Consider the following 21,660-nt stretch of genomic DNA (forward strand, 5'->3'; position numbering starts at 1 on the left):
GGTTTAAACTGGAAGGAGCTGGTTTAGCTGGTCTCCCAGCCTGGGTTAGCTGATCTTAGCTGGTTTAAACTGGAAGTAGCTGGTTTCAACTGGTCTCCCAGCCTGGGTTAGCTGGACTTAGCTGGTTTAAACTGGAAGGAGCTGGTTTAGCTGGTCTCCCAGCCTGGGTTAGCTGGTCTTAGCTGGTTTAAACTGGAAGCAGATGATTTAGCTGGTCTCCCAGCCTGGGTTAGCTGGTCTTAGCTGGTTTAAACTGGAAGGAGCTGGTTTAGCTGGTCTCCCAGCCTGGGTTAGCTGGTCTTAGCTAGTTTAAACTGGAAATAGCTGGTTTTAGCTGGTCTCCCAGCCTGAGTTAGCTGGTCTTAGCTGGTTTAAACTGGAAGGAGCTGGTTTTAGCTGGTCTCCCAGCCTGGGTTAACTGGTCTTAGCTGGTTTAAACTGGAAATAGCTGGTTTTAGCTGGTCTCCCAGCCTGGGTTAACTGGTCTTAGCTGATTTAAACTGGAAGTAGCTGGTTTTGGCTGGTCTCCCAGCCTGGGTTAGCTGGTCTTAGCTGGTTTAAACTGGAAATAGCTGGTTTTAGCTGGTCTCCCAGCCTGGGTTAGCTGGTCTTAGCTGGTTTAAACTGGAAGTAGCTGGTTTTAGCTGGTCTCCCAGCCTGGGTTAACTGGTCTTAGCTGGTTTAAACTGGAAATAGCTGGTTTTAGCTGGTCTCCCAGCCTGAGTTAGCTGGTCTTAGCTGGTTTAAACTGGAAGGAGCTGGTTTTAGCTGGTCTCCCAGCCTGGGTTAGCTGGTCTTAGCTGGTTTAAACTGGAAGTAGCTGGTTTTAGCTGGTCTCCCAGCCTGGGTTAACTGGTCTTAGCTGGTTTAAACTGGAAGTAGCTGATTTTAGCTGGTCTCCCAGCCTGGGTTAGCTGGTGTTCAGTTGGTTTAAACTGGAAGTAGCTGGTTTTAGCTGGTCTCCCAGCCTGGGTTAGCTGGTCTTAGCTGGTTTAAACTGGAAATAGCTGGTTTTAGCTGGTCTCCCGTCCTGGGTTAGCTGGTCTTAGCTGGTTTAAACTGGAAATAGCTGGTTTAAGCTGGTCTCCCAGCCTGGGTTAACTGGTCTTAGCTGGTTTAAACTGGAAGGAGCTGGTTTTAGCTGGTCTCCCAGCCTGGGTTAGCTGGTCTTAGCTTGTTTAAACTGGAAGTAGCTGGTTTTAGCTGGTCTCCCAGCCTGGGTTAACTGGTCTTAGCTGGTTTAAACTGGAAGGAGCTGGTTTTAGCTGGTCTCCCAGCCTGGGTTAGCTGGTCTTAGCTGGTTTAAACTGGAAGTAGCTGGTTTTAGCTGGTCTCCCAGCCTGGGTTAGCTGGTCTTAGCTGGTTTAAACTGGAAGTAGCTGGTTTTAGCTGGTCTCCCAGCCTGGGTTAACTGGTCTTAGCTGGTTTAAACTGGAAGGAGCTGGTTTTAGCTGGTCTCCCAGCCTGAGTTAGCTGGTCTTAGCTGGTTTAAACTGGAAGGAGCTGGTTTTAGCTGGTCTCCCAGCCTGGGTTAGCTGGTCTTAGCTGGTTTAAACTGGAAGTAGCTGGTTTTAGCTGGTCTCCCAGCCTGGGTTAACTGGTCTTAGCTGGTTTAAACTGGAAGTAGCTGATTTTAGCTGGTCTCCCAGCCTGGGTTAGCTGGTGTTCAGTTGGTTTAAACTGGAAGTAGCTGGTTTTAGCTGGTCTCCCAGCCTGGGTTAGCTGGTCTTAGCTGGTTTAAACTGGAAATAGCTGGTTTTAGCTGGTCTCCCGTCCTGGGTTAGCTGGTCTTAGCTGGTTTAAACTGGAAATAGCTGGTTTAAGCTGGTCTCCCAGCCTGGGTTAACTGGTCTTAGCTGGTTTAAACTGGAAGGAGCTGGTTTTAGCTGGTCAACCAGCCTGGGTTAGCTGGTCTTAGCTGGTTTAAACTGGAAGTAGCTGGTTTTAGCTGGTCTCCCAGCCTGGGTTAACTGGTCTTAGCTGGTTTAAACTGGAAGTAGCTGGTTTTAGCTGGTCTCCCAGCCTGGGTTAGCTGGTGTTCAGTTGGTTTTAGCTAGTCTCCCAGTCTCCTAACTAACCAAAACCCCTCTAAATCCAGCTATGACCAGGCTGGGAGACCAGCTAAAACCAGCCTGACCATCTTAGGCTGGTTTTAGCTGGATTTTTCAGCAAGCATTAAAACATAAACAAACATTATTAATGCACCACATTTATAATTTAGGCCTATTTTATTTTATTGAAAAAAATGTGTGTGTATATATATATATATATATGTATATATATTGTGGCGACCAGGGTGGGCGAGAGCCGTGAGGGAACGGCGCGAGTGTTAATGAGCTTCACCTGTGAGGCGCACCGGCCTTGAGTCCTTCACTGTAGTCGCTCCTCCTTTTATGCTCCCGGAGCTCCTCCGTGAGGGACTCGAGGCCGGTGCGCCTCGCAGGTGAAGCTCATTAACACTCGCGCCACCGGCCTCGCGCCGTTCCCTCATGGCTCTCGCCCACCCTGGTCGCCACAATATATATATATATATACTTTCTACTTTTTACTTTCACAGACAATCCATTGAAAATCCCAGCCTGAATAAATAGAGACCTTATATAAAGAATGTAAGTTTTATTTATTTAGCCTAAAGCCAAGTTAACACAATTTTATTGTCATAAAAATAACTCTTATAAAAACATTGCATATTAAGCTGCCTGTAAATGACATTGGTTAGGAAAGTTTTGTTGTGTAGATTTTTTTCTTGTCCTCGTGACCTTTTGTTGAAACCACTTTTTTGAAACGCTAAGCCTTTGTTTTGCCCATAAAGTGGCTTTAGTCTTTCAAACACTGGATCTGATTTTTCAGAGCAACAATTCTTCCAGGAAGAGAGGATTATTTGAATATCATGGCATTTGTGAGCTGCAAGAAGCTGGATGTAGGCTATCTATGAAAATCCCCCTTGGTATTATTTGCATGTCCAATCCTGAGAGTCCACCATCGTTGCCTTTTGCAACACGTCCTCACGCAAATAATGCCCTTTATTTTCATTTCAATTACATTTATGGTATGGCTTCTTATACAACAGTACATAAGGCCTGCCTTACCATCAAGCACTAAGCCTTTTAAAATCTGTTAGCAAGGATTTTCTCTTCAGAGAATCCATTATTTTTGAGGCTTATGGACTTCAAGCTAAATTGGAAGTATCTACAGTGTCGATTAAGGACATGGATATTTGTGGAAAAATGTCCTGTATAGTCATTGAATGTTTCAAACATATTAAATTTTTTGTTCAGTCTAGTTTAGAATCGATCTGATGAATCTAATCTAATGTTTTATTATTGCACGTCTATAATTTTTTTCATAAATATTGCCCTTAGCTCTGAATAATGTCCCATATGTTGTGCTTCAGCTCGTCACCTGTCTCAAATTTGAATGAACAGTTTAGATATTATCATGATACCATAATGATACAAAAGGTTTCACATGCTTTTGCATTGCTTTGCATTAGGCTATGTTTTTATCAGATGTACAGTACAACATGCCATGAAGACTTTGAGCTGAAGTAGTCCATTGAATTGTTTTCTGTGCATGTGTGAGAGTTCAATAGCACTTGCCCCAGAAGTGACCTTTTAAATCCTGTTTACTTGACCGCTTGAGCTGTAAAGACGTTCACCAAGCCATGCAGTGTCAGGTCCGGTCATGTAACAAGATATGAACTTCAGAATATTCTAGGTCAGTTCAGGTCCTCTTTCAACCACTGACAAGTTTTAGGTCAACATATACTGTAAAGTCTAAATTTTCCCTGTCGCTACATATTTTTTGGAAGATTTCTTCTGGAATTGCATCCAAACTACCTTTAATTTCATGTTGTGTCTTAAGAACATAAACTAATTATAAATATTAAAAACATATTCATCAAATAGAAATATTAAATGTATCATTGCCATTTAATTGGCTATACGTGTAAATAAATACATTTGAATTAAGTTAATCAGTGTACACAAATAGTGGTTACAAACAAAAAAGTCTTATAGTTATACTTTAAAAATATTGACATGATAATCAACACTTTGTCAAAATATCATAAAAATAAATTAAAGCTATAATTAAAGCTACATTTTCACTTTGTAATTATTGAAATTAAATCAGTAACATTAACATCAAAAGGGATGTCACCCTTTTTTCAAATTATTAAAAAAAAAATGTTTTGTAAATATATTGCACAGATGTGCTTGAAATATATTGTTTTATTTGTGATAACAGAATAAAACATGCCAAATTGTGAGGAAATAATTTATGGCCAGGCAGTCATATAAAGAAATGGTGAATTAGAGAAGCAACAAAATATTAAAAAAATATTATTTTGTAGTCAATGTATGCTTCTTTTTTTTTCTTTTTTTTATAAAACCTGTAGATGTAGATTAATGACTGATTTTTATAAATGACATGTCACCCTGTTTTTGCCAAATAATTTTGTCATATAAAGTTTAGCCAAGTTTAGTGTTTTGTTCTTCCCTCATATTTAAAATGTATAAAAATATAAAATAGTTCCTCATATTTTGATGGTTTAATCAAACTTGTGGGGTCATTTAAAAAAAAAAAAAAAAAAAATCCCCAAACCAATCCCATCCTGACATTACCTTTTGCCTCTACTGTGATTAATGTACCATGTTTAGAAATACATTTTTGAAAGAAAATACTGTAAATATGTATATATGGTCCCAGAATTAATGGGAATATTTATCTCATACAAAAAGTGTAAGGTTTTCTGATATTTTGTAAATGGGTCAATGACGTGACGGGTAATTTTTGTCCAAAGATATGACATCCAAAGTATGTAAGGTAGTACAACTAGTTCACTTTTATTAAATTCAAAAGGTTTTTAAATTAAATATTTTACTACATATAAAGGTATTTTAATTTTGAAATGTCAAAAGGCCATTTGGTTTAACCGTCCAAAGGCCAATACAGCCTTTTCATTTGTGATTAAAATATCTTAAAATGTGTATATATATATATATATATATATATATATCTATCTATATATATATATATATATTTATTCTAGCATGATTTCATAATCTCATATATCAACATAGTGCAAAATGGTATTAAAATTATATGTAGAAGTGGTTTGTTTTGTTATGAGAAAGAATGTCCAGAAAAATGTTATTTGGAGTAACCAATATAAAGGGACCATCTTGGATCAAGTTATGAGTTCAATATCATTTGACAGGATGTGACATCATTCAGACACCTGCAAAGGACCACATGGTTGTGAAGCAAAGTAATTAATGCTCTTTTAACTATATGAAAAATTCATGTTTTCACTTGCTCATATGCATGTATAGCGGTTTTATAGCGGTACAACCGCTATAAAACATGGGAAATGTTGTAATATTTAAAAAACTTGTACTAAATATACAATTTTTGATTGTCCTTTAGCTATCTAGATATCAGCCTGTTAGCATTGTTTGAAAATATCATATTGTTAAAATTGAAAAAAGTGTAATTTGGTAAAACCGAAATTTTGGTTAAACCGAATGACTTTTTTGGTGACAAATTTTGTCCGTCTTGTAAAAAATGACAAAAACAGTGTTGATTGATTATAAAAAACACAATCTCATTGTTAACAATTAATAAAAATTCTAAACGAATTATATCTCCATTTTTACACTTTTAAAAACCTTATTCGTCAATGATCCATTTACAATTTGAAGTTAACTCAACTTAAAACATTAGAGGTGTCTTTATTCCCTTGAGCACACCAGTGGTTTCTAAAGACTCAGATATGGTTTTCAGGTTATTCAACACATGAATGAATTCATGCTTTGGGGGGACGTGAAAATAAGAACGAGAACTTGGATAGGATTACGTTGATCTTCTTACACTCTGAAGCAAACAGTTAAATGTGTTTGTGACTGCAGAAACTGTGACGGTGCACTTGTGGGGTCAATTACATCCAATTTCCATGTAAAATCCAATGAAGTTTAGACTACCTGGAAAACAGTGATATCTTCACGTTATCTTTGACTAAACAACTCTTTTATGTTGTGACAAGGAGAACTCCAGCATTTAGCAGCTCTTTCTTGGGAATGGTGTCAATATTTAACAGAGAAACAGTCACTTTCTTGCGCTGATCAAGTAGCCAGTTGCCTCTCGAGGAAACGTCTGTGAATACGCAGCCTTTGTACACACAGTTTATTCAAAAAATCCCAGGAAAATATGGAGTGACTCAAATATGGATGTTACTCAGAATTTCCATGCTTTGGTGCAAGCTAAGAAAAAAATAGCATGGAGGGGACAAGAAAAGCTGTGAAAATGGAAAATGGACTGTGCAAATTGGGACTTAAACTTTCCAAATCAGGTGGCAAAACACCTTCGCAGACAAACACGTGAAAGTGCTCACAACAAAAATACTTATACATGAAATGTTAAGAAGTGCTAGCATGCATGAAATGTCATGTAAAAATAAACTGTTGGATTAACGAATCAGTGGTAAAAAAAAAGAGTGAATCTTCCCATTTCCTTAACAACTAAACAAACAATTTCCAAACAAACACCAGACACTGGACTTGGATTGTCTGTATGTTTTCAGTACATTAGAAACCAGAAGTCAATTTAGGATGTGGGTTTTCTGAATGCTTGAGAGGTTGCCAGGATGTGGGTGTGTGACCTTGATGACGAGTGTTATTATCAGTTCTGCACATGATTGGCTCATTCAGGGGCAGAAATAAAGGAGTGAATTTGTAGAGGAAAACAAACAAACATGGTGTTTATTTGAGGATGATTTTCTTCACTTTTTTGCACTGAAACAATATTATTACATCTCACAAGCATGTTCATTTCAGATAATACCAAAAAAGACAGTCACAGAGCAGGAATTAAAGCTATGATTGCTTTTATTTCTCACTTTTTGGGAGACAATCCATTCACTCCTGATGCAGCACAAAGCTGTAAAATGATATCAGTGGAATTTTGAAGTGGCAAAGAGATCATATCAGACTTATGCATGATTCCCATCCTAGATATACCATGTCCTCAAGGAAGACGACAAATAAAAATGACATAAGTATATTGGATCTGAAAGACGTTGGCAGAATGACCTTTCATGTTGATCTGAGGTTAGTTTCCTAATGATTTAGGTGGGTAAAATTGTCATGTACCTTGGTAGATTGATTTAATTTTCAGTCATATTAAATAAGGAATTTCTTAGTTTTAAAAAAAGGCAAAATCAAGCCACCAATCAGTAATCGTTTTCAGAGCAATGCTTTTTGGGATAATACTATCAGAATGGCTCCATACTAAGTATGGAGAAAAAATGCAGGAATTTAGCACTCGAGCACAATAGGACATTCAGCGCCCCATTCTTCAAGGAATAGAATTATGTATGTTTAGTTCTACCAAAATAGAAAGGCCAGATTAGTGTGGAACTTGAAAGGAAAATCAGATTTTTCTTACAATCTCTCCATAAATAGCAGTGAGGAGAAAAGAAAAAGCTTCTGACCTAGTGCATCTTTTTTTGGTCTGTGTCAAAAATTACGCTTAAGTATAGAATCAAATATTCTCCAAATACGACCAATCAGCATGCAGGTTTATTAAGACGCCCTCCTGAGGTAGGGTTTACACAGGCCAATACATGTTGACCATATGCAACAACAGCAGAAACAAACCATGCTGCTAAATTACCTCTTGGTTCAGAATGTGCAACAAAATACTAAGCCGGTGGTATATTTCATTCGTAAAAGTACACACCCTTAAAGCCTGGCGAATGGCAAGAACCTCTGTCTGCAAGTTTTTATATATATACACTACCTTTCAAAGGCTTGGGGTCAATCAGGTTTTTGGAAGAAGTCTCACATGTTCACCATGCAAGGCTGCATTTATTTGATCAAAAATACAGTAAAAACAGTGATATTGTGAAATATTATCACAATTTTAAATAACTGATTTAATATATTTTAAAATGTATTTTAAAATGTAGTGATAGCACTCCAGATACCCTTCAAAAATCATGTTCTATGCTGATTTGCTGAATACAATTGCTGCTTAATATTATTCTGGAAACTGCCATCCATTTTTTTCAGGATTTTTTGATGAGCAGAAATTCATCTTTTGTAACATTATAAAGGTCTTTACTGACACTTTTGATCAATTAAGTTTTATAATGTTTTATTGTTTAAAATTGAGGGCTATTTTTTTAAATGTACTTTTTCAGTAGGTATTACATTATCATGATGACACATCAGGATATACAGTATATCAAATCACAAGGTACTTGCCAATTCCCAGCAGTTCCTTGGGTAACCATGACATCAAATGATCATCTATGACTACAGTACAAAAATATAACATGGATAATGAGCAAATAAAACATACTCAAAAAGCATTCAGTTTCAAACTCCCATGTCTCAAACACAGGATGCAAAACATCTCAGACACCTGCCGCAATAAAGGAATAGTTCACCCAAAAAATGAAAATTCTGTAATCATCTACTCACCCTCATGCTGTTCCAAAATCAAATGGCTTTCTTTCTTCTGTGGAACACAAAAAAAAGTTAACTCAAATGTCAGTTAACATCCCAGTGAGGTTTGCGTCAGTTGATGTTCTTGTCACCTGTAGTTGATGTGGTCTGTGTATGCGTGCTTTTGATCAAAAAAAAAAACCTTCAATATCAGAACACTTAGAATATTCCGGTTGAGTTGTACGGGTTCTTTTCACACTAAGTTCTTTAAATGGTTCCATGAAGAACCTTTAACACATTCATGGAAATATAGTGGAAAAATGTTCTTCACACTATTGTTCTTCTCCGGCATCACTGCAAACCTTTTGGAACGTTTATTTTTTTAAGAGTGTACCTTAAGTTCTTGATAGTTTTGAGCTTGATAGGTTTGGACCCCATTGACTTTAATATATGGACAAAAACAGCTGCAACATTCCTCATTTGTGTTCCGCAGAAGAAAGATAACCAAATTTGGAACAACATAAGGGTTGAGCTATTCATTTTTTGGTGAACCGGTCCTTTAAAAGAGACGCACGGCCACACCTTGAGGCGTTCTGTACATCTGATGGGCATATAACTGGTAGGAACCCACAGATTTTGATGTAGGTCAGTGTGCCTCACACATACTGCTCACTCGCTCTTTAAAAATTGACGGTAGAATATCTACAGCTCAAAAACTTGTTAAGTGCTCAATAAAGGACACTTAACATTGTTATGATATTCTTCGTATTATCAGGATAGTTCTCTGAGAAATTAAAATTCGGTCATTGTTGACTCACACTCGTGACATTCCAAACCTGTAAGACTTTCTTTCTTCTGCGGAACATGGAAGATATTATGTCTCTGTTGAAACAATGAAAGTCAATTTGTCCAATTATATGGACAAAAACAGAATATCTTCTTTTGTGTTCCACAAGTCAAAGAGGTTTGGAACAACATGTGGGTGAGTAATTAATGACAGATTTTTGGGTGAACTATCCCTTTAAAGTAGTCCTTGGGCACAAGGAGAAGGATCCCAGGCAAATGATCCTAAACGGGACATTAGCACCCCATTATCACTGGGTCTATGATCCATAGAACCTCAGCACTTATGGTCATTGTCGTCCACGCTGTTCTATACATTATAGGTGTAGTCTGTCAGGTAATCCTTCAGCCGGTTAGGCAAAGGAAGTTCTTGCACACGCCGTGTGGTTTTATTGATGGCAATACGACACAGGTGCTGCAGAGACGGTGTGGCTGTGTACACCGGAGTCGTGAGCAGCAGCTGCACAGAGCCGTTGGACGGGGCGAGAGGGGTAGTCCTGCCCTTACAAGACGTCCGGGACAGCTGCACGTAATGCTCCACAAGATGGACGACGCTGTCGAACTGCTTGAGTTTGGGCTTGACCAGCACCACGGAGTCCAGCTTGAACTTGCCATCCTTGTATTCGATACGCAGGTTGGTTGGTCCCGCAGATGTCATGGCGGAGATGGTGAAGAGGTAGTCCCTCTGAGAGCTGTCCCGGACCAGAAACGTGCCCTCCGACGTGTCCTGCAGGATCTCCTTGGCTTCATTGGCTGTCAGGCTGCCCCAATACCAGCCTGCTTCCAAGAAAAGAAGACACACAGATGGTCATACGTATCCTCTTCCACAGTATTTGTTTCAGTCGTTTGCTTGTGTAATATGAGACCCATAACGTTTCCCTCAAAGGACACGCTCACAAAACCATGACTTACTGAGCTAATTAGCATCTGATAATGCAGAAAAAACCAAGCACTTCCGAAATGAGCTGTTAAATGAACGTTAATTGAAAACATTATGGCGACTGCGGAACAGCAAGTCTAAACAACACGGCAAAAATGTCAACAAAAGTGACGTGTCTTTCCTGAAATACTAGACCATCTGACTGGGAGTATTTGACATTTTTAAAAGACAGATGCTTGACAGATGTTCCCAAAAGCTACTCAAATTGTTTTTCTCAGCAGCAAACAAACATAAAAATGGATCGCTTTGCAGCATCTTAATTACTGTATGTTGCTTTTCTCTTATATACAGTGCCGTGCTGGGCTAAATTCGCTTGTGCGCTTGAAACCAGAAAGGGACGCAAGCAATTGAGGACAAATGTTCCAGCCAGGCCAGGAAACATAACAAAAGATGATAATGTCAATCTTTTGTTGCACAAAAGCCAACAGAAAATGTAAACAGTAAAGTCTTTTGTCAGGAAATTCCTACATGCATCCACTAACATACTTCATATCAGAAAAGGGGGGCTTGTGGGAAAAATGCCTTCTGAATTCAGTATGTGGGAGCAAAAAAAAATTTATTTGTAACATCTGATATAGTTTGTAATACTACTGTTCTACTTGGTGTTAAATTAATTTTACTTAGACTTCATATGTAATATCCCAATCCTGTTTGGATTAATGAATTTATGAAATTCAAGTATTGACTTAAACGGATAAAAAAACTCATAAATGTAAAAATAAATTGCCCCCAGAAATCCAAAGAGGGTAAAAAAAAAATCATTACTGGATTTACATTTTTTGTTGACATTCACCTCTCTTATATAACAACTCCAAAAAACACACCAGATGCAAATTATATCACAAAAAAATGTATAAATTAATAACAGTGCTCAATCAACATTTTAAACCACATGACATTCAAAAAATGAAATCATAGCTGCTCTGAATACATCAACAAACTCATGCCAAGAGCTTAGTGTCAGTTTATGAGATTAAAGTACACTTAAAACGTTTAAAACATTTTATTGAAATTGTATATATAGAGAGGGTTACTTTTTTGAAATCGCCTATTATCAATTTAACACCACATTTAACGCATTTAAAATAATGATTATTTTTTTATGTATATAAATCACTGCCTGTGGCTGTGTATCCAACATTAATCCAGTCACAAATGAATAGAACATGGAAAGGAGCAGTAAACGTTTACCGGTGTTTTTAAGGTCTCTCATGGCACTGGCAATGCGACTCTGTTCGGACTCCGTGACTTGTGTTTCAGTTTGCGATCTCCTTTCATTCTCGATGCTTTCCGTGGAGTCGGATGAGTGACAGGTCATTGGAGAACCGCGTTCTGCATCCAGTCAAAGTCTATAATTATCCCTCAAACTGACGACTGACTCTTACAATCAACCAAAACATGTGAGAAGTCTTCCAAAGCGTCCGTGGATTTTGTTTGGCTGCGCCGATCTGAAAATACAAACATGTTTCAGACGACATTATTAGGCTATATATACGAAGAGTGTTGTTGTCACAATCTTCCACCTGTTTTTAACACTTTATGTGGTGAATTTATTGTGGTATTCAAATTTACTTGTCATTATGTCATCCCACATCAACCTCACTTCATTTTAAACATTTAAAGGGGCCATGAACCTTTTTTTTTATCGTTTTATAATGTTTCCTGAGGTGCACTTATAATATTAGCATGATTTTTACATCAAAATTGTCAGCATTTAGAAATAAAAGTCAATTTTCTACTCTGATTTTAGCCCTCTGATGTTGGAATGGGCGTGTCTGCTTTGAGACATCCACTGCTATGATTGCTATAACAATTTTACTACATTTTTATTTATTTATGTATTACAGCTGTCAAGATAACCAATCGTGAAAAGTGTCGATTATAGCTTTAAATTCAGATCTTCAGATTGATGAGCGTTTGCCAATGACTGTTGAGCGCATCTCGTCATTTCAACTCGATCTCTGCACTCTCGCAAATCCTTTCATCGTTACTAAGAGTGCAAACATGATGTAAATAAGACATTCATTGTGCAGTGTAGACAGCGTTTTGGTGAGGGTCCAGAATTCAGTCACTGATAAACTCGCGCTGTGTGATTGACAGCTCCAGTGATTATAAAGGGAGCGTTCTTTGATCGCTTTCTGTGGTTTATGTAGTAACTGATTACATGTAATTTGAATTACGTAATCAGATTCCAAACATCTGTAATTAGATTATATTACATTTTAAAATACTCTTATGTTTTTATTATATGATGATTACATGTTATTCTCACAATGGCGTTAAATTATTCAGTTCATTGATTCTACTTTGTTATAGCTATTTTAATCTTCATTACTGCTTATATACGTTCAGAAAATATTCCAGGTTTGTGAAATTGCACATATAGACCAGCCACTATGAGCCTATCACTAAAAACTGAGACCCACACAGCAATTGATCAGAAATCATTTCACTTTTGAGAAGTGTTTTCTCAACATTACAACATTGCATATCTAATCAACTCCAGACGAACACAATTATTATTTGAATTGTAACTCAGTGAGTCATTTAACCACATATTACTGTCTCTGAAAGGCATTTGCCTTTCAAACACATTAAAATGTACAAATTCATGTAATTTCATATTTACATGTAATGCAGGGATTCCAAACTTTTTTGTCAGCTGGACCTCTTTGCCCTAATATATAAAGTAACCCCTTTGAATTTAAGTTAATAAGTTAATAATAAGGTCAATAATAAAATTAAGTCAATAATAAGTTCACAGTTCTCTGATGTCAGTTAATCATCATGAAGTTTATATATATATATATATATATATATATATATATATATATATATATATATATATATATATTAGTAAATATTTTTGTTTGTTTTATTTTTTATGATTTATTTATTTACCACAATAGCTTTTCATTGAACCCCTGCAGTTTCATCATGAACGCCAGTCTGTGAAACCCTGATGTAATGTAATATTAAATGCACTTCATGTTGTTGATGACAATTTCTTTTTTTATTTTTATATCAATATGGTTAAAAAATTATCCTTTTCAAATCAATGTGATAAATGAGTTGAGTAATCTAAAAAGTAATCAAAAAGTAGTCCAATACATGAATACATGACCAAAAATTTGTAATCTAGATTACATTATTACAATTTTTGTCATGTAATCATCTGGAATCAGTAACTCACTACAGTCTGTAAGTAATCTACCCAGCACTGCCTATATAATTTATCACAATCTAAATAACAGATTATTTTCAAGCTACTAAGAGAAACAATGTAAAGTTTAGTCAATGGCTTGATTTAATAAACGATTTTGAGACAAAGAACATCTGACTGTACATGAATCATAACATAACTCTAAAAAATGTTTGGTTAAAAACAACCCAAGTTGGGTTGAAAATGGACAAACCCAGCAATTGGGTTGTTTTAACCCAGTGGTTGGGTTAAATGTTTGCCCAACCTGCTGGGTAGTTTTATTTCACCCAACTACTGCTTAAAAATGACTATATGGCTGGATTAAAATGAATCCAAAATAGGTGAGAAATTAAAAATCAGACACATAATTACTAGAGGCAACAATAATAATCAAAAGGTGTACATTTATTAATAAGCAATTTAATAAATGTTTATTGTTTATTATTCATTATCTTATTAATAAATGCTCATTTATTAAACATATTAATAAATGTTCATTTCCAGCATATTTTGGGTTCATTTTAAGCAAGCAATACAGTCATTTTTATACAACAGTTGAGTTAAATAAAACTACCCAGCACGTTGGGCAAACATTTAACCCAACCACTGGGTTAAAACAACCCAATTGCTGGGTTTGTCCATTTTCAACCCAACTTGGGTTGTTTTTAACCCAGCATTTTCAGGCTATTGTAGGCTATTAGAAATGACTGATCACAGATTAGGCATGTTGGCATAGGCATGTTGTGACATTACTGTTGGTTTCGGCACAGGCTTTGCAAACAGACTCTTGCTGCAAGATATGGACCAAACATTAATATCCATATCTTATACTCTAAAAATGCTGGGTTAAAAACAACCCAAGTTGGGGTGAAAATGGACAAACCCAGCGATTGGGTTGTTTTAGCCCAGCGGTTGGGTTAAATGTTTGCCCAGCCTCCTGGGTAGTTTTATTTAACTCAACTATTGTTTAAAAATTACTGCATTGCTTGCTTATAATTAACTCAAACTATGTTTAATAATGAACATTAATAAATTTAATGAATAATAATTAAATAATAAACATATATTAAATTGCTTATTAATAAATGTTCACCTTTTGATTATTATTGTTGCCTCTAATAATGTCTGATTTTTAATTCCAACTTATTTTGGGTTCATTTTAAGCCAGCCATATAATAATTTTTAAACAATACTTGGGTTAAATAAAACAACCCAATTACTGGATTTGTCCATATTCAACCCATCTTGGGTTGTTTTTAACCCAGCATTATATAGTAAAAGTCTGTTTGCAAAGTGCCGAAATTGCGACTGATTTACCAAAGAATCCACAGTGAAATGTAAAGAACAATAAAAAATGCTGGGTTGTTTCAACCCAAGTTTGGGTCAAAAATGGACAAACCCAACCATTGGGTTAAATTTTTAAATGCATTTTTTAACCCAACGGTTGGGTTTGTCCATATTTGACCCAAATTTGGGTTAAAACAACCCAGCATTTTTTAGAGTGTACTGACATTCACATATAGCTGAAAATAAATAACCACTTTCCTAGCATTAGGATCCTTTGGAAGGTATGTTATTTTTAGTCCGGTGATCCTGTAGCTCTCTTCTCATCTCACTAACGTGCCAGTGGGCGCAGCCAAAGATGCGATTGAGAGGATTTGGCATTGATTTTCTTCTGCAGAGGCGATCTTTCGTCGCACTATTATGTCATAATGTGATAAAATCCGAAACAGTCGTCTTCAGAGCCTGGTTTCAATAAAAGCTGTTTATTGACTAACAATGATGTTTTGAGTTCTGAAACTTACAGTATGTTTTTACAATGACCTCTTACATGTCAAAAGATAGATTTCTCAATTCATGACCCCTTGTATTCAACCTAGTCCACTTGGTTCAGCTAAACACAGTACAGACAGTGTGTGTGTTAGTCACTCTCCATTATGGTAAGTGTAGCAACACTGTCCTATTTTGTTCATATTTGTGTGTCCAGCAGAATGGAAAATGTTACAACCCTTCCCGTCTATTTAGACATGATATTTATATAGTTTTAACACATAGATGAAAAGCTTGTGAGAGTGTTATTAGAGTAAAAAATTATAAAACCAGCCATTCAGCCATTTAACATGCATCGCAAAATAAGTTATAAGAAAGATATGAAATCACTCTTTCTTCTTACCTCCAAATTGTCCTGTAAATCCTTTATATTACAGTCCTACAGCTTCTACTGTCACCTCAGGAGGGTGGTGCTCACATATGATAGTGATTTCACCCCTGTAGCTCATTTCTAATTGGTTATTTGAAAAACACTCATCAAGTGATAAATGAAAGTTGCCATTTCGTTTAAATCTCAATTGAATAATCCAAAGGTCAGCCTTATTATTTTTAACTGGATAAAATAACGAAATGTCAATGGTCATGAGCTTCATAAACGTCCGTCTTCTGTGTGAATGTTTCATTGCGCACGTGCATGAGGAATAAAAACAAAGGCTTGCCTTTAAGAGACGGCAAATACGCAGAACTGACTTTACTAGGAAACTGCATTGACAGCTCCTGCTGATAAATGATAGTGTGACAAATAAGATAAACGACTGTATTTTACACAAAACCTGTAAACGAAGATACTTCTACATGATGTGGCTGCTATCTGAGACATAATGAATCAAAAGAGACAATTTTGACCAAAAACAGTTGACAGTCGGAGAAAGCGCACATCACTTACCTTTTGTCTAAGTGAAAGCGATAAGCAATTAAGTCCAGCGCGTTTCGCGTTACAGACGTTGAATGGCACCATGATTTAGACCCATCATTTATTAATGGGAAACACTGATCTGTTCACTGTCAAGCGACCAGCGCGTCCTGATGCTCAGCAGGTCGAGACTCGTTTTTCCTTGTATTTGCATTGATTCTTTCGGTAGCGACACTCCAAAAAAAAAACAAAAAAAAAAAAAAAAAGCGACACTGTCTGTCTCGCTCTGTCTACAAGCGCACCGCACGCGCCGTGCGTCCAAACGCGTTCACAGCGCGCGCCAAGCGAACAGGACACATATAATTACTTTCTCCAGCAGTTTAGCGATATTCCAACGAATATTTTTTTCCTGCTTTGTGTGTGTGTTTGTGTGTGTGTGTGTGCGCTCGTCGTTAACGACTTAATCCTCATTTAAAAAGACTCGTGTACAAAAGACTAATTTCCAGGAACTTTCCAGGAATTGTATCACGTGGTCAAAAGCGCGAGCGCTCTCTTAAGGTCGTGCCAAATAGCTATTTTGTTGTTTTTTTGTTTGTTTGTTTGTTTGTTTGTTTGTTTGTTTGTTTTGTTAAGAATATGCCAGACAGAGATTTTTTTATCACAATATACGCTACATGTAGATATCATTTTATTATTATTATTTGCTTTTTGATGTAAAGAATATGTTACTACCATACTTAGCAATTCGTAAGATAATTTCTTTATTCAAAAGCCTATCAGCAATGAAATGACAATTAGAAGTACTTAGGCTAGGCATGTTGTGACATTACTGTTGGTTTCGGCACAGGCTTTGCAAACCGACTCTTGCTGCAAGATATGGACCAAACATTAATATCCATATCTTACACTCTAAAAATGCTGGGTTAAAAACAACCCAAGTTGGGCTGAAAATCCAGCGAATGGGTTGTTTTAGCCCAGCAGTTGGGTTAAATGTTTGCCCAACCTCCTGGGTAGTTTTATTTAACTCAACTGTTGTTTAAAAATTACTGCATTGCTTGCTTAAAATGAACCCAAAATATGTTGGTAATTAACATTTTTTTAAATATTTTTAATAATGAACATTATTAAGAAGTTTAATGAATAATAATTAAACAATAAACATTAATTAAATTGCTTATTAATAAATGTTCACCTTTTGCTAAACTGCTGGAGAGAGTAATTATATGTGTCCTGTTTTTGATGTAAAGAATATTTTTTCCATTACTACCATACTTAACCATTTGTAAGCTTAATTTCTGTATTCAAAAGCCTATCAGCAACAAAATGACAATTAAACACACTGATGTACACCCCAAATCTATTTTTATTCTTTATTCTTTCTTTCCATATGCTACATTACATTTCTGCAATAAATCATGTTTATTTATTTATAAAACATCTGTAATGGGCATATTTTGGGGGGGGATTCACTAAAAAGGAATTTACAGTTTGCTTTTCGAGATCTGTGAGCCAGTGACAAGTGCCACCTTAAAGCAAGAATTTATTGCCTATGCGCAATAAAACAAAATATAAGAAGCTGTAATTTAACCTGTGTGAAAAGCAAAAATCACAATAAACCACCTAAAGTACAGTTTAAAATGCATTAGGACTACCTTAAAAATGTCTATAAATAAAATTGGCAGAACCTTCCCACATGTGTAGCAGGCATTACAATCCCTGTGTGAAGACAACAGTGGATTACAGCAGTCAGAGGTGACTGTAGGTCTGATGCCTCAGATGACCTTGCAGAAAGGCTACTTCTTTCATGAAGACCGTTTGTTTGCTTGTTAATTGTAAACATTTAAGAGGATTATTAATTGTAAAATTAAGAGGATCTGTGAGGAAGATCTTGGCAGACCAATCTCAGATGCTACATGCAGAATGTGTTCTTGCTTATTCAATTTAAAGGGTTAATTCACCTAAAAATTAAAATAACGTCATTTATTACTCACGCTCATGCCGTTCCACACCCGTAAGACCTTCGTTCATCTTCAGAACACAAATTGAGATATTTTTATTGAAATCCAATGGCTCAGTGGGATGACAATTCCTCTCTCAAGATCCATAAAGGTACTAAAAACATATTTAAATCAGTTCATGTGAGTACAGTGGTTCAACATTAATATTATAAAGCGACGAAAAAACAAAATAACGACTAATTTAGTGATGGCCGATTTCAAAACAATGCTTCAGGAAGCATCGGAGCGTGTCGAATCAGCGGTTCAGAGCGCCAGTCACGTGATTTCAGCCATTGGCAGTTTGACACATGATCTGAATCATGATTCGATACACTGATTCATTATGCTCTGAAGCTTCCTGAAGCAGTGTTTTGAAATCGGCCATCACTAAGTAAGTCGTTATTTTTTTATTTTTTTTTTGGCCGCACCAAAAATATTCTCACCGCTTTATAATATTAATATTGAACCACCGTACTCACATGAACTAATTTAAATATGTTTTTAGTACCTTTATGGATCTTGAGAGAGGAAATGTCATCCCTATGGAGGACTCACGGAGATGATATCAAAAATATCTTAATTTGTGTTCCGAAGATTAACGAAGGTCTTACAGGTGTGGAACGGCACCAGGGTGAGTAATAAATGACAGAATTTTCATTTTTGGGTGAACTAACCCTTTAAAGGAATTTAAAGTAGTGCATATGTCAAAAGTTAAATTAGCTCAGATACCTTGGAATATTCATAACAGATGTCAATGTTACATGTATTTAAGCCTCTATGCATTATTTGGAGTTTCCTCAGAAGAGTCATGGTTATCGCCACCAGTGGGTAAAGTCCTTGTTTTTTCTTCCTTGTTAGCACACAGATCAATACTACTAAAGTGGAAGGAGGCTGCTCCACCCACTTACATCAGTGGATCAGAAATATAATGTCTTGTCTCCACCTTGAGATGATCAGATACTTAAGAGGCTCTGAATAACATTCGTGACCCTGGCTGGACCACAAAAGCAGTCATAAGTCACACATTTGTGGCAATAGCCAACAATACATTGTATGGGTCAAAATTATCAAATGGGTCAAAATTATTTTTAGTGAGTGGATATGCATTGCTAACGACTTTATATGGACAACTTTAAAGGCGATTTTCTCAATAATTATTTTTTTGCAACCTCAGCTTTCAGATTTTCAAATAGTTGTTTCTCAGCCAAATATTGTCCTATCTAACAAACCATACATCAATGGAAAGCTTATTATATTTATTAATTTAAAACATTGACCCTTTTGACTGTTTTTGTGGTCCAGGGCCCATTATCTTGATTGTTCTAAATAATGTCATATTATTGACTGAAAAATCCCTTCCTATAAATGGAAGTCAAATCAGTGTATATTGTATTGTGTTTATTAATTGAGTTAGTTAGTTAATGTCCATGTATGTAGATGTGTCTATATATGCCTATACATACAATTTTGCAATTATCTTATGAAAATTACAGACCAGCATGGATGTAATCCCGGGAAATAGTTGGTGAGGGCTGTGCTGAATGTGATTTGTATTGTAAAATAAAAAACTTTGAGAATAAAATGAATGAAATTGCTATGAAACATTATGATTCAATAATTCCAAAATTATGTACTGTAATTTTTCACTTTTTTTTCTTTGGTTATACATCTCTAGGTTTAAAGATTTGAAAATTCTGGCTGCCTTATAGCCTCCTCTTCTGGTCATCGAAGGAAGCCTAGAGGAGACAGACGCTTCGCCTCCAGGCCGGCAGGGGGCAGAGCGCTTCAGGAGCCATCCGGTTTGACGTCACGCACGCGGCAAAAACAAACATGACGTACGCGCGGCTTTTCTCAAAAGTGTAGATTTTATTTTTTTGCATACTTTAGTGGCACAAACGCTATTATTTTCAGAAATACACAAACAAGAGGATATTTCAGTTTAGCAGTCGTTGAATATTCGCATACTAAAGGTGAGCATTTTGATATTTAAGGTTATGGTTTCGCTTATGGTTACTAATGTTTCAACGGTTCAAAATTAAATATAACTTACAGTTTAACAGTGATTCTGAGCGGTTATAATCAACTTCAAGTGTAATATTAATGTTAATAATATCATTTATAACTTGATCTATTTATTGTGCATGTATATAGTTATTAGACAGCTAGCAAATCTCCTGTTCATGAGTCTTTCCACGAAACTGGTACGATTTGAGTTCATCTGACCTTTTTCAGTGTATTTTATCTATTGGGTCACCGTTTTTAAACGCTTTTTGTATTAATTGAAATGTCTCCTTTAATAATGTTTAAAACATGACATACATTTTATATTCATATTAGAAATTATTTAGTTTTTTTTTTTTTAGTTGACACCTCCTATTTTGTCCCTCAAGGCCTTCTATGAAAGTGTACTTGGGATATGAATAATAAAATGAGAAAAAAGTCCATTCATTTTCCCATTCCTATAAATATCCATCCGTGCTTTTTTGCTGGTAATGTTTTTTCATGATTATTCATTAAAATCACATTATTTAGTTCCGTTCCTCAGTAAACTCGTTACACAAATCATTCTCCCCCTATAAAAATAATGAACCAATACCTATGTGACATCTTTAATAGGAAGTGACATCATAGAAGTCTTCTGAACAACATTGTGAGCAGACACGGGCAAGTTACCACTTTCTTTAATAATTATAACTAAATTACATCAATTAAAGACAGAAAACTATTACTTCTGAAAATTATCTTTGTAATTTCAACATTATTCATGATTTCTTAATATCATGCATGTCATGCGCTCTCCATTAATTCACTAGATTTAGAGCAGTGGCCAATTTGGGCAAAAAAATCACACCTACATTTTTATTATTATTTTTTGCTGTGTTTATGAAAAAGTAATTTAAAGTTAGTTGAATTCTGTCTGAAATGTTCATAAGAATACTGATTTTAGTTCAGATTCTGAAGTTAAGCCTTTGATCAAAAATGATGAGGTTACTTTCACAAAAAGTGCCCATTTCTGGCTTTAGTATAGCAAAAGTGTGAGATTTTATGTAACTTTTATATTTGCAATTACTGAATTAGTGTGAGGGTCATCTGATTAATAGGAAAATGTTGATTTTATCACAAATGCATTTTATAGTAATACTCAGAGAGCTTCCATAGTGTCCATAACTTAAAACAATGACCAATAATAATAGGGATTTGATGCCTGAGATGGGACAATATGTTTTTTCTGGAAGTTAAATATGTCATTAATGTTGTGGGGTGTTCACAAGTAATACATTTTGGTAAAAAGTCTAAAAATGTGTAAGTCCAAATCGTACCGGTTTCGTGGAATGATTCTTATACTTTACTGTGTTTCATATGTAAAGTGTTTTTGTCTGTAACTGTACAGTACAGAACCATAGTGAAACAGAGCTTTGCTAATCAAAGACAACATGCCATGTATGTTACTTTTCAAAATGTAATAACTTTAAATCATTCTTAATATTTTTGGTGGATGGAAATTATTTCTTATTATGAATGATAAAAAAGATGAATTATAATGA

At 35.9% G+C, this 21,660-nt stretch overlaps 2 protein-coding genes across 8 annotated transcripts in view; one reads left to right on the forward strand and one right to left on the reverse strand.

Moving 5' to 3' along the window:
• The window catches only part of socs2 (suppressor of cytokine signaling 2), a 33,599-nt gene extending 16,834 nt beyond the window's left edge, over positions 1 to 16,765 (reverse strand). The window contains exons 1-3 of one of the 4 annotated variants that reach the window (XR_010895710.1): positions 16,152 to 16,765; positions 11,425 to 11,681; positions 8,487 to 10,070 (exon numbers count right to left, since the gene is read on the reverse strand). Coding sequence is in view for 3 of the 4 variants with exons in the window: in XM_067392018.1 (XP_067248119.1) it covers positions 9,604 to 10,070; positions 11,425 to 11,551 (594 nt within the window). In the remaining variant the exon portion in view is untranslated. Of the gene's footprint in view, positions 1 to 6,404; positions 10,071 to 11,424; positions 11,682 to 15,608; positions 16,094 to 16,151 lie in introns of those variants that run through there. The other 3 variants (XM_067392016.1, XM_067392017.1, XM_067392018.1) reach the window with 3 other exon arrangements.
• ncaph2 (non-SMC condensin II complex, subunit H2) overlaps positions 1 to 21,660 on the forward strand; it is a 44,235-nt gene that overhangs the window by 16,820 nt on the left and 5,755 nt on the right. For 2 of the 4 annotated variants that reach the window (XM_067392014.1, XM_067392011.1), the window contains exon 2: positions 19,791 to 20,085. The gene's annotated coding sequence lies outside the window, so the exon portion shown is untranslated. Of the gene's footprint in view, positions 1 to 19,790; positions 20,086 to 20,731; positions 21,557 to 21,660 lie in introns of all 4 variants that reach the window. The other 2 variants (XM_067392012.1, XM_067392013.1) reach the window with 2 other exon arrangements.

Source organism: Chanodichthys erythropterus, chromosome 8 (genome assembly GCF_024489055.1).
Source record: "Chanodichthys erythropterus isolate Z2021 chromosome 8, ASM2448905v1, whole genome shotgun sequence".
Classification (NCBI taxonomy): Eukaryota; Metazoa; Chordata; class Actinopteri; order Cypriniformes; family Xenocyprididae; genus Chanodichthys; species Chanodichthys erythropterus.